The sequence below is a fragment of the Gambusia affinis genome, linkage group LG13 (genome assembly GCF_019740435.1).
Source record: "Gambusia affinis linkage group LG13, SWU_Gaff_1.0, whole genome shotgun sequence".
Classification (NCBI taxonomy): Eukaryota; Metazoa; Chordata; class Actinopteri; order Cyprinodontiformes; family Poeciliidae; genus Gambusia; species Gambusia affinis.
In genome coordinates, this window is record NC_057880.1 from 17,533,320 (window position 1) to 17,546,879 (window position 13,560).

General features: G+C 38.8%; 1 protein-coding gene across 6 annotated transcripts in view; it reads left to right on the forward strand.

The window, feature by feature from the left end:
* Positions 1 to 13,560, forward strand: part of LOC122842860 (neurexin-1a) — a 234,750-nt gene that overhangs the window by 75,495 nt on the left and 145,695 nt on the right. For all 6 annotated transcript variants that reach the window (XM_044137092.1, XM_044137087.1, XM_044137089.1 and 3 more), the window contains 2 exons: positions 4,522 to 4,905; positions 11,213 to 11,416. In XM_044137092.1, coding sequence (XP_043993027.1) covers positions 4,522 to 4,905; positions 11,213 to 11,416 — 588 coding nt within the window. The remainder of the gene's footprint in view (positions 1 to 4,521; positions 4,906 to 11,212; positions 11,417 to 13,560) is intronic.

The following is a 13,560-nucleotide window of genomic DNA, read 5'->3' on the forward strand; positions in this document are numbered from 1 at the left end:
AGGTGGTCTCTCCCAGGACTAAGACAGTTGCTGCACAGTGCTGAGCTGTACACTAATGACATTTCAGAGTAACTGGTCTTCTTCCCTTCAAGACTGGTAGCAAAGTGTTCATACCATAGTGTAAAGGGGACATAAGACTTTTTGCAATAGAGACATCAATCCAAAGCATACAAACATAATGGCTAAATTAGGCACAGATATCATACAGTTTTACATCAGATTAAGACTGCCCACAGACTCCAGGCTGTCCAAGACTGTGTTAAAGTAGGACAGAAAACCTAATTTCAATATGAAGGCGAGCTTGAGCCTACTGTGATATTAGTACTCGCCACATACATCTCTCCCTTCTGCCCTTTTTAAATCATCATAGTGCTGCCATCAGAGGTATTACATCTGCTCTGGGATGTATTTGCAATTTGGAGGTGTATGCACAGCTAGAAGCCCAGCTCTAACTGTGCATTGCTCTCAGTGGAGTTATTTAAGCTCATTCAAATTGAGAATGATCTCTTCCCAATTTGATATATTGGCTTCTTCCAATAGGAACCAAACCGGTAAATAGATGTCTGTTTTTTTTTTTTTTGTCCATAAATTCTTAATTTTTAGTGCTTGCTAAAATGTTTCTTGTTGCAGCCAGAGCAGTAGTGGAAACCTATTCTACTTAGTAGCCATGGTTCCAAAATGGTACAAAAGTGTGACAACTTGGAGTAATGCCAGCCTCACGTGGCCACGATTAGGTAATAGCTTTACCACGAACTTCTCCTTCAAATTTTCTGATGATCAACATGTCGAGGCCACAGATAATCACAACCAAGAACCTTCCTAAATACAGAAATGCCATCACAACAACACAACAATTTCATAGCATAACAGTAACATAACTCCCACTCCTTCAGACAGAAAGGCCTATCATAGCCTGAATATATATTTGGCATCCTTTCAGAGTCACATGTAAAATTTAATAAATTGCCTGTCCTTACTCTTGTTCTTAAGGACTAGCCATCCTTTACTCTGCAGTGTCCCTACCATGTACTTTTTTATATTTGACTGTAGATAGATAATTTTAAATCTTAAGAAAATAATTTATTATTATTTAAGTCTCTTGAAAGCACAGTGCACAAAGCTTTTCGTCTATGTACTGTGTTTTATCAATACATCAATACACACTACCAAGCATACACTACCTGAAACACCGAGGTGTTTCCCTGTTATGAGCAACATTTTCAGCAACTGTGACTTTTACAAATAATGATTTCTTCCCAATTTGATTTACTGGCTTCTTCCAATGCGAAGACAGCACATAGACGTCTGCTTTTTAAAGTCATACTCTAACCTCATTGTATTAGTGATGCTACAAGACACTGTGCTTTTAAGTAAGGGTTTCTTGGCTGGAAGTACTTGGGGTTTCGCACTGGGGATACTCAGACACACTACTGCTTCAAACTGAAACAGGCCCACAAAGAGTAAAGGAACATATACAGAGCAAGCAGACATGTAGTCAACACTTTCTTCATCCTCACAGCCACCTTACTGGCTTCTTTTCCCGCTGAGAATCCAATCACATTGGGGAGACTTGGCCGTACCGCCCTAACTGGATTGCAGTAATCCCCTGTCTAACATGTTTTGGGGATGTGTGAGTGGGTTTACAGGATCTCATGCCAAGTTCAGCCAGTTTGCTGATGCACAAGGTATGAGAGAGATCTGAGCTGTCTTTTGGACCCCTGTGATATAGTTTGGTAATAAAGTGCTCCTTGCGGACTAGCTGAGAATGTGAGAGTGAGCTAGAGAGAGAGAAATAGAAATGCGTCCTTAATATAATCAAGTGCAACCGATTGCCTTAACTCACCTAATCAGAGAAACTGGTCAGAGACTATTGGAGGATGAATGTTGCTCAATACAAAGAAATTCTGAAAGAAAAACTGAAGACATAAAACTGGGGCAGAAGTTTATTTTCCAACAGGATAATAGCCTTATTATCCTGTAACCAGGGCTCCAGTGAAATTGTTAAGATCCACAGTTTACAAAGTCAGTCCCCAGCAGTAACCTATTCAGATTCAGGTATTGTCCTGATTGAGCACATTTAAATAACATAAGTGATTCTTGAGCAGAGGCAGGTGACAAGCTAAGAGTAAAATTTTGACATTAGATTTGTTGAAGTAAGGTCACATCTTAGATCAGTAGGGCAGCATGCCTGGATGAGTGGAACCAGACACGCCAAGTTTAGATCTAAGCATATACATTCCTAAAATGGTCCAGTTAAAGTCCTGAACTAAGTGCACAGCTACTTTTGCAGCCGTATTATTAATGTATGTGTTTGTCATTAAGTCACCATATTAATCACATATTACTCTTTTACGTCCATTAATAGATTTGCTCAAATAAATTGGTCTCATTTACTATTTTGGCTGCTAATATCACAGACACTTCCTGTCCTTCAGTCTTTATATATATGTTGCGCTTCCCATGGTTCATGGCAGATACTCCATAGGATTCTGGTGTGGCTTCAGACATAACATAGTTTGACTATGTTTACACAATTCCTTGGAGGACTTTGACAAGTGAGCAGGGCAGCCAGAGTCTGAGGCCTCAGTGATGATGGCATCCATCTTCCACTTGCATCAGCTTAAGCCAAGATCAGTTTAGAACAGCATATTCAAAGAACACAATTTCCTAGCTTGCTGCCTATGAATGTAAGTGACTGTGAGACTTCCAGTAAGTATAGATTTGGCCCTATTACGATAAGGGGCCATTAGCTTGATAATGAACCTTTCAGTATTTACTTTGTAAATGTATTATTCACAGACCAAACATCCAAATCACTTCCTACTTCCACAGGGTGAGATATGTCAAAACTGAGACATATGTCACAATTCATCCTGATCGTAGTGATGTTTATTCTTCAGCTGGGCACCTGCAGTCTGGGAAAAGTTTTCTCACTAATGAGTTTGATGTAGTGAGCTCGTTAGCTGTAACCTGAAGGGAGCTGTTCTGGCTGCATGACGGGTGGCCCATGCCAAGTGTGCAGAGCTTAGAAGTCTCAACAGCTGGTGCTGGAGAGAGCAGGGGCAGTGGGTGACGGCAGGAAAGTGCTTGGAACAGATGCCTGGGGCCAAGACCCTGAGAAGAGAGCTGGAACATGTTACTGTGGACCAGGTTAATCATTGTGCACTAGGTATTTAGCTGTCTCTCGCTCATGCATTTTTTGGAGTAGTCTGACTCACCTTGACTATAAAGGGTATGCATAATCAAGATTATTAGCATATATCTTATTTCTAAAGAGCATATCCTGTTAGACATTTTTTTTGAAAAAATATTGCAATGGCAAAAGAGCAAAAATAAATTAAATGCATTAATTACATAATTGTGATTTATACAGTCAAACATGCTAACAATTGTTGTAATGAAATGTGAAAAGCCCATTTTAATGTCCAATTATTCGTTTTAATTATGTCAACTAGCTGTATTGAAAATGTATGTGTGGCTCAGGGCTTTTTTCCAAGCACAAGCAGTTTGACTTGAAAAGTCATCTGAAGCTGTGGCCCTATCACACACACTGGAGTCTTGCCATTTAGCCTGAAGCAATCTGCTAATAGCTCTTTCATATCTGCCAAGACATGCCTCTGCCGCTCAAAATGTAAATTATAACTTTATGGCAATTGTAGTTTCGAACATCCTTAGCCTACTTTTTTCTCTACCAATGCTTGTGCTGATCTTCGGCAGCACAGTGTATGGATTACTCGATGTGGATGTGGGCAGACGAGGCAGCCGCCATTAATTAAAGTCCACAATGAGTCCTACCCTCAGAGTGACAGATCCATATACAAATTAATCACTTGGTCTGAGTCTCACAGTAAGGCCTTCCCTTTTTGAAGCTTTACAGTCCAGTCATGTCCGCTGTTGTTTACGGTGCTCCAGATCGAGAATTAAACCTGAATGAGAGTGATAAATCATGGCCAAGAAACACACAAACTCCCACTGCAGGTTTATGTGTTGGAGAGGCACAGACAGGGTGAAAAAACCTCAGCCTGCAGTCTGTTAATCAAGTTCAAAAAGATGGTTACGATGTTGTCCCCCACCCCCATTTTTTTGGACAGGGTGGTTGTAGAGGACGTCTGCAATGATAAAGAGGACGATGATTTTTCTTTTCCTTACTTTTCTTTTTATGACCACTGCTTTATAGATAAAGAAGATTTATTAGGGGAAATCTAAAGAAAATGGAGAGGATACTCTCAGGGATCCCAGATTAGATTTCTAATTGACCAGCGGCCTGTGATTAATAACTTTTATCAACAGTCATTCGTCATTCTAAATGAAGAAAATTCTGACCCTGTACAGATACATAACCCCAATTAAGCTAATTTCTTCATTAAACTGGATTGAAACAGGCATTCCTTGTAAGTTTGTATCTTGAGCAAACTGCTGTTTTTGCTTCTAAAGATGTCAATATATTTTATAATCTGATACACAGCCTTGCATAACAGGTTTTATTCATCCAACTATATATTTTTATTGCTTTCATTTTAGGTACTATCTCTATCAATACCCTTCGTACTGCTTACACAGCCCCTGGAGAAAGTGAGATCTTGGACTTGGATGACAATTTGTACCTTGGGGGTCTGCCAGAGAACAAGATGGGCCTCGTGTTCCCCACTGAGGTGTGGACAGCATTGCTCAACTATGGCTACGTGGGCTGCATTCGAGATTTATTTATCGATGGACAGAGTAAGGATGTGCGACGTCTTGCAGAGATCCAGAAGGCTGCTGGGGTCAAACCCTCATGCTCTAAAGAGCCTCCTAAGCAGTGCTTGAGCAACCCCTGCCAAAACAATGGGGTCTGCAGAGAGGGCTGGAACCGCTATGTCTGCGACTGTTCTGGAACTGGATACTTGGGACGCTCCTGTGAAAGAGGTAGGACTTTGTTTTCTGCCTCGTAACCTTTATAACTTTGGAATCGTCAGTTGGGATAGTTTTTGTCCATACAACTGACAAGAGTACTCTTTGGTTGTGAATTCTTTTGTATTGCAAAGCATGGAAACCTAACGGGACACATCTTGAGATAAAATCGCAACTATTCAGTTTTATTCACCCACAAAAACATTTATATTTCTGTATGTCATAAATGTGACTGCAGGGGAAATTCCCAGGACCAGATTTTCACTTGGCAATAAAGGATTATTCATTTACACAAAACCACAAAAGGAAGAGAAAAGCACTGACAAATATTGTATAGCTGCAAATACAATCAGCAAGGCAGACTAATATATAACAGCAGTTGAGTACATTTAGGGATCTTCATGTGCTGAAGATAACTTGTTCAAGTTGAAATCATGCATTAGAATGAAGAAATAAGAAATGCATTGCAGCTGATCTTATTATTGAAAAAAACGGTGATCCGCTGAGTTTTTTTTTCATTCACAATTTGTTTCAGGGTTTATAAAGATTTGCCAAAACTGGTCATGAGGACCACATTTGAAACATGCGGTATCTGTTGTATTTTCTGAATACAACAATTAACATGAAGTGATGATAGATTGGCAGTAACAGTTCAAATAGCCATTTGTTTAAATCAAAGTATGTGGAGTACCACATCTGAAGGCAAAATACGTTGAACCCTGACATAATGTGGGCTACAGTGACTGAAGATCACACCAGGTGCCACTAAGAATGGCAAAATGAGGCTATAATTCACCCATGCTCACGGAGATTGAACAACAGATATGGGAAACCTTGCATGGTGCAATTAGTCTCAATTAATTATTCAACTTTCAAGTGGCAGGGTTAGAATGTGACAAACAAAACATGCCCTGCAATGTATTGTAGAGACTGATGAGGGACAAGTTTTTACTATTCTTTATGACCAAATTGTACAATGGATACTTTGAGTAGGATAATGCACCATATCATATAACTATTATTATCTCAAACTGGCTTTGTGAATATCACAATGAATTCACTGGACTCCTATGGCCTCCAGATTCACTGGATCCCATCATGCCAGTAGAGCATCTTGGAATGTGATAGAAAGAGGGATTTCTAACCTCGACATTTAGCCTAAAGCTCCAGCTAATGCTATCTTCATATATGAACCGTCTTCAAAACCTTAAATATTTTCAAAACTTTGTCACATCTTTGCTAAGAATCAAGGTAATTTTAAAGGCCAGAATAGCAGTTGTGCAGTGAATATTGACAATATGCAAGTAGCTTATTATTAAACGGGCTATTGTTTTCAGTTCATCTTGAATTTCAATTGCCAGTCATTCAGGTGGTTAATTTGTCTGATGGACTAAACATCACCAAATTGAATACAGCAAATAAATAAGGAATAACATACAGTACTGTTGAGTATAGAGAGCCAGAAAATATGCCAACAGAATGAGTCAGGAATCTTTTTTGGCTGATGTGGGACCATGTTGAGTGATAGGTGACTGATGCACCACTGAGACACTGCTGGTCACGTCTATCATACACACCAGCCCTTAAATTGGCTGTCTTCTGCCAGCCATTAGCCTCATCAAACTATTCATTCATGACCAGCCCCTGTGCAGAATACTTATGTGTGTCTCCTCCAGAAAAGAGAAATGGGACAATACAGCTAAAGATTAGACTTGTATGTATTGGCTAAAACAGAGTTACCCCTGACCCTGCAGAAATGATTTCGGTGGAAAGCAGAAAGTTGAATTGCTGCTTCTCCAAACATTAAACAAGTTCCTCCAACTTGCAATTTTAAAAGTGGGAGGCCTAAAACAGTTGATATTTTTAAACATGTTTGTTCAGATTTTTATACGAATTTATGTGTTCACACTACTGGTCAAATCAAACCTTACTTATGATACACACAGTAAAAGTAGACTTTATGACTTCTTCTTACACTACCTGATCGTTAGGCCTTAAAAGTGGCAGTTTTGTGGCAACAGGCTTTATAATAATTTGAAATGAAGAAATATGAAACATTTTAACAATGTGACTTGTATCAACTCTTTGGTTATTCAGCTTAATACTAAGAAAGTAGTAGTCTAAGATTGCAATGAAGTCAGAAGTTAATTTTTTTTCAGTTTTAATTTTGCATGTTAGGATTGCCTTATAACAATATGAGAATGCCTGGTATTTTTTAATTATTGTTTCTCACTGTTTTCTTCAGTTCAAGATAATAATTTGTCTAATTTTGCCTTTTCTTCGCTTAGGAATCAGAACTTGTTCTTGGGTTTAAATACATGTAAAATGCTTTGTCTAAAATCAGAAAAAGAAAACACTCAATTCAACAAGCTTTGCACTCGAAGCTTCTGAAATTTCCTCTATTTTGACCTTCTGTCATTTCTCTCAACACTTGAAAGTCTTCAGACATCTTTGCTTGTCTGTCCAACTTTCATTCTTTGGCTGTCTGTGTTCTTTTGTGTAAGACCGGCATTAGTGAGAGTGTGAGTGGGAGCAGTGGGACGGATGGGCCCTGGCGCGCTGCCAGCTGTTTTGATGGCTCCAGATTGCCTCTGCACTGGTAGGATGAAGCAGGCACCAGCAGGCTGAGGAGCTGTCAGAAAAATTACCCCAGCTCTCACTTAGCCATGCATGGTGTACCACCCGGTGGCAAAATACAGCTACTGCATATGGCAGAGGAGGATGACAGCAACGATTGGAAGGAACAGGAGGTGGAGCTTCAGACAAGAAGCATGGAGCTATTCCTCCTGTTTTGAGAGATTTTAATTGAGCAGACAAAGCAATTTTCCTACATGCATCCCAAATGCCTTCCCCTTCCTCTTGTTCCTCCAGTTGCTAATTAGCCCAAATATTAGTCTTGCAGTGCAAGGGTAAATTAGCGTCCCAGATGGTCTAGTAGGTGGATTGCTGCATATGCACATATTCCCTAATGAGAGATGTGATATGCTGGATTCCTTCACTGACAGCATTCAAATTTTTTTTTTTCACAAGGACTGAGTGTTTGGATGAGCATTTACGTAAATCTACATCCTAAGAATAAATATAGATGTAGACAATAAATCCCAGTACAGATGGTTGAACAAGTGTGCTCTCAGTATACAGTATGCTAGACAAACATGTAAAGTACTGTGACATTTGCTCATATGAGCTGACACTTTGCACAATGCTTTAATGTGCTCTGCAATGAAGGATCAACTCTAACAAGTCAGACATGAAGTCTATGCTTTTGTTCAGTTTTTAAAAATAAAATTAGTTATAAGTTTTCTTCAAAGTGTTACAAAAACAAAAAATCTCTAAAGAAAACATGTTGACAACATGTGCCAAAACTTACAACCAGCTTTCGCAGACAGTATTTTTCCTGTGCTGTTTGCGTAACAGGAAAAAGCTTTTTTGTCTGTAATATATCCATCCATCCATTATTTTACATGCTTATTCATTATCCTTGTCAATGGCAATTCTCCTTCAGCTAGACATACAGTGCAGTCCACAAGTTTGGACACAATTTGAATTCAGTGAGAAGGTGTGTCCAAACCTTTGGTCTGTACTGTATATTCAACTGTCTTGCTGTCCTCATGGACAACATTCAACATACCAATCCCATCATTCTAAAGAAATATATGTCCTAATTTTGGTTTTATTCAATGGCTAAGCAGACTTTGCTTTAAGGTCATAGAGTTTTGTAACTGAAGTATGTCGTTTTGCTGCTTACTATGTGTCCAGATCTAGAAAGAAGCTCTTCTGTCTACAGAAACATTCTCAGCATATAGGGTGTTTTTAATATCTACCAAGTTTCTTTCTTGGAACATATATGCAGTGATTCTCAAAGAACGCTACAGTGAAGACATACATGTCTTAAATTATGTATGATATAGCTGAGCCATTTCTTGTTGTTTATCATGAGTGTGAAATATAGATTTTTCCAAAAGTCTCCAGCATTTCTTTCCTGCAATTTTCTGAGTCAGGCTGTTCCCAGTGCCCTGTTGCTGAGGGACATTGGAATCCTGTGACATGTAGCTGACAGCTATCTCTTCTCAAGGAGTTGGCTCTCCTTGGGGGACAATGGAAGACAACTGGGTTCTTATTTGTGATTACCTGATCCTCCCTTGTTTGTCATACAGCCTTCTCTGAGAGAGCTCCCACTCCAGCAACTACTTCATCACACTATCGGAAATTTGTCCCACATTGTGGCTTTTACGGGAATGAAAATAAACATTTGGTTTAGTCCGCTGTGCTCCACATCCCCTGTGACAACCTCCTGTTCGGGTTGGCACAGGCACAAGCTGTAGCTCCTGTCCCCTCAATTTATTTTGATATTGAGCATGGGAATGGCATTAAAATGACTGGACTTGCACAATTGGATTTTTGACAGGTGCTCACTTTGCATTAGGTGGTATTCCCTCACAGGTCTTTCTCCATATTTTCATATCTTTATTCACTTATATGAATCTTAAGTGAGGAAATGTCTTGGATGAAATTGTTTTGCTGCAGCAGTGATTTGAATAGAATTACTTGCCAGCTTGTTTATTTGCTATACAGAAGTCTTTCCCTCCCTAACATTGAAGTAGGTATGTCTGTTTATAATGATGTGAGTCGATTAATCAATGCTGATTGTATGCAGCTGGAAATTAAGTTAAGCAGTAATGACAAGCTGCAGAGCCAATTTAGGGTGTAGATGAGCTAATTTTCTGTATAATCAAGATATTTGATTATTTTACACTTTATTTGACTTTTCTTGCTTGTTTTTAATGAGAGCACTTTAGCAATTATGATGAGGTACACAAGGACTTGCTTATTTGTTATTCTGGTACTCATTGTTCAGCAGTATAGACATGAACAATTTCCTTCAATCCTATCCTAATTCTAATTTTGCACCGTGTTCTGTTATTGTTGTTTAGCACATTCCAACATTTTCCAAGCAGCTCTTTGCTTCAGCTGCCTGGCATAAAGCAAACAGTTTAGCAGTGAACTCTTGTTTGTCAAATGCCCTATCATCTGCAGCCTACCCCAGGAGGGCGTGGAGAAATTGGATTTGGGTGAGGAATGTGACAGAGTCATCCCAAGGGATGAATGTGACACTGGCTCTGTGTGATGAGAAAGTGGGGATGAGGCTAGTGTGAGTGTATCGGTACCCTGTCGCCTCCACAGCTCACCATCTTCCATTCCTTTTAGCACTCCTTTTATTTTTCAAATACTTTAAAGTGAGGTTCTTATAAAAAGTTTTGAGCTTTTATTTTCTTGCCTATAAGAGCAAAGCATATTTTTGGCTTCTTTGAACATCTGTAGTCAAATTCAAGGTTTAAGCTTGTTTAATCCAGCGTAGATCTTCATTGGACAAATCTTTGCACAGAAGATGAAAATGACGTACACGACACATGGAGATCAGAGGACCTTCTTGTGCTAAACATGGACCGAGAACAAAAAACTTTTCTTGTTACAGTAACTACTATACTATTATCTACTGGAAACTTTTAAAGCATTACTGCCAGGTTTTCTTTTATTTCTTTACATGTAATATCTTTGTACTGATTTGTCTCCGTTTCCTGCCTTTCCAGGTAAAATGATGTGTGATAATACTGAAGGGGTTCATAACCTAAGTTGGCAAAGAAACTTCAGCTTATGGAGGGAGTCTGAGTGGCTGTCAGCTGAAGCATAAAGCGCGATGGGAAACTAGACATGTGACAAACTGGTTTTAGGTATCCTACCTGGAGACATTCCATTTTGCAATAACTCGGCATGTTTAAAACTGGCATTCTCGTTTTATACCTCTTTGACTTTTACAGCCAATGAGCGTAAAAATAGTGTCATGAAAATCTACACTGCATTTAAACATGGGCAATGCTGGTTTCTTAAAACGTGTCTCATTAATCCACCCTGAAAAAAAGAATCCTACAAATGCATCATCAATTGGCCAAAATTTGTGTGACAGTCAAAGTTAGTGAATGTAAGTACTTCACCACCACTCTATGCGGGATCAACACTGATCAAAATAACTCGCAGTTTTTGTTGGGATTGAAAGCCTTTTACTGAATAAACACAGACAGCATCTGTCTGGGAGTTACATTCACATTCAATGCTTGAAGACTTTGGCTCTCCCTCTGCCTCTTAAATTCATCGATTCATCGTTCCTCTGAGACTGGATTGAAGGTCGCCTCACTAAACCTTGTCAACAAACAGAACATCACTTTACACTGAGCTGACAGCCGTGGTCATTGGTTTTCCATAAAATTGCTGCAGTGTATTTTACCGTTCACTCATCATGTTTTCTTTCTTGTTCCCTCTGCAGAGGCGACCATTCTCAGTTACGACGGCAGTAAGTTTATGAAAGTCCAGCTCCCAGTGGTGATGCACACCGAAGCCGAAGACGTGTCTCTTCGGTTCCGCTCCCAACGGGCCTATGGCCTGTTAATAGCCACCACATCCCGGGACTCTGCCGATACCCTGCGTCTGGAGCTGGAGAGTGGTCGTGTCCGTCTTACGGTCAATTTAGGTAACACCTTGAATGCTTACACACACTGCAGCAGCAAAGCAGACTCGAGCTTGATAACACTCACAGATGCACGACAATGTTCCTATTTACTTTACATGTTTTGAATAGACGGAGAGACTGTAGCGACTTTCAAGGTATAAAATCTGCAGTTCGAGGCTCACAGGCATCTGAACACACGAAAACTACTCGTCATCAGGGAATGCTTGCTACCCTCTTTTTTTTTTTTTTTTAGATGAAGCTGTTTTTTCTTTCCTAACACAAACTGATGTGTTCCCTTTGCATACAGTTTTTACTAAATATAATAACTGTCTGGGAAACAGCTGAATATTATTCTTTTAAAATGAATTATTATATGAATATGATCATTTTGGAAAGTCAGTTGGAGGGTGACGTAATGGTGTCGTTTTTTTTCTGAAAGCTCTGACTAATTCAAAGGTGGTGTTTGGTATCTTTAAAAATATAAACAAGTTATTTCAGTGCATCATATAAACATTGTCCTTATTTACACCACTATTCATTTATTTGGGTTTGTCTTTCCAATAATTATTCTTTGAAGCAGTTTACGGGTCCAGGTAACTGATACGTTCAACATATCTTATTATCCAGCAACTATGATCTTATGTAAAGAGGAAAGGTTCTGTATTAAACAAAAATAGACAACTTCTTCTATGAGTTTGTGGCTTTTTTTTTCTTTTTTGCAAAGTAATAATCCCAGAGCTGTCTTTTGGAAGTTCAATGTTTTTCAGACACTACAGTGCCACCCAGTCTTCTATTTCGTCTTTTCGCTGGCTAAACAGAAATGGGTTCCCTAAGTGGTGCCGTTTAGTCGTGCATGCAGAAGAGTCTTTATTCGCTGTCAACTTTAAAACAGCATGTGTCCAACCGCAAAACGCAACAGCGCCACACACTGACAGGCCTGACAGGTTAGATCACCGCCACTGCAAAAAGGTGCCCTCGGATAAAAAACAAAGGGCTGCGTTGTTTTGTTTTCATTTAAATTCTTTTTGACAAATATAAGAATTTTGGACTTTATTTCCACAAGCCCTTGAAGGCTGTCTTCCTCGTCCCTCTCAAAGAAAAGCAGAGCATTCCCTGGAAGGGTAGGTTTGTGTTGTTCGCTGGCTGTTTGCGACCACTTTTCTGCTGTGGTTGACAACACATGACAAGCAGGGCCAAATGGGAAGGCAGGGTTGGTGGGTTGATCTGGGTCACCTTTCTCAGAGCACAGCACAGGCTCAGCTTTCACAAATAAAGGAGTGGAGAAAGAAACACAGTTTTTGTTACTTTTTTTTTTTTTATCAGTGACAAATTTGTTAAAGTGATAACAACTAGAGCCTATTTGGTAGAATCTAAATTATTACTTGGCATGCACACTGGCATACTGAAATACTGCATCAACTTGTCTTGTCTCCATGTAAGTAAAATTCGAGACAAATTCAAATATTTTACTTTATAGATACAATTCACTCATTTCAATTTAGAACACATTAAAAGACAATACCACCAATTAATTTTTACTACCAAAACCTCCATCTAAAGATCAATATGCAATGCATTTTCTAGAAATGCTATGATATGATTTTTTTTTATCTGATTCATTAATTTTAATTTAAATATCTGTTGATACAGAAACAATTCAGACTGTTTTCAGTTTAAATGTTTTAAACTGAATTGAATGTGAATCATTAGGAGTCATTAGGTGAAAGCAGCAAAAGGATTATTTAGCTTGGGCATTAAACTTTTTTCTGTATCTTAACTTTGGACAATCATTCACTTACGTCTCCAGGCTCATCCAAAAAAATTGAATACTGTGAAAAATTGCACCTCTGAATGTGGAACTCATATTATCTAGAATCATCATACATAGAGTGATATATTACAAACCTTTGCTTCTTCTACAAAAGATAAATATTTTCCTCCTTCTAATTAATTTCTATGACATGATTAATTTATTGTCTGAGATGACTTGCAAGAAATATTGCACTTTCACCAAAGTATTCTAATTCTGAGACATACCGGTGATCAATTATCAAAAGATATATATATATATAAAAGCTGAAGTCAGGAGTCCTGACTTTACTGCTATTATTACTGCAACAATCCAATATAATTTTTACCACTCTAATAGTTTGCACAAAAATACC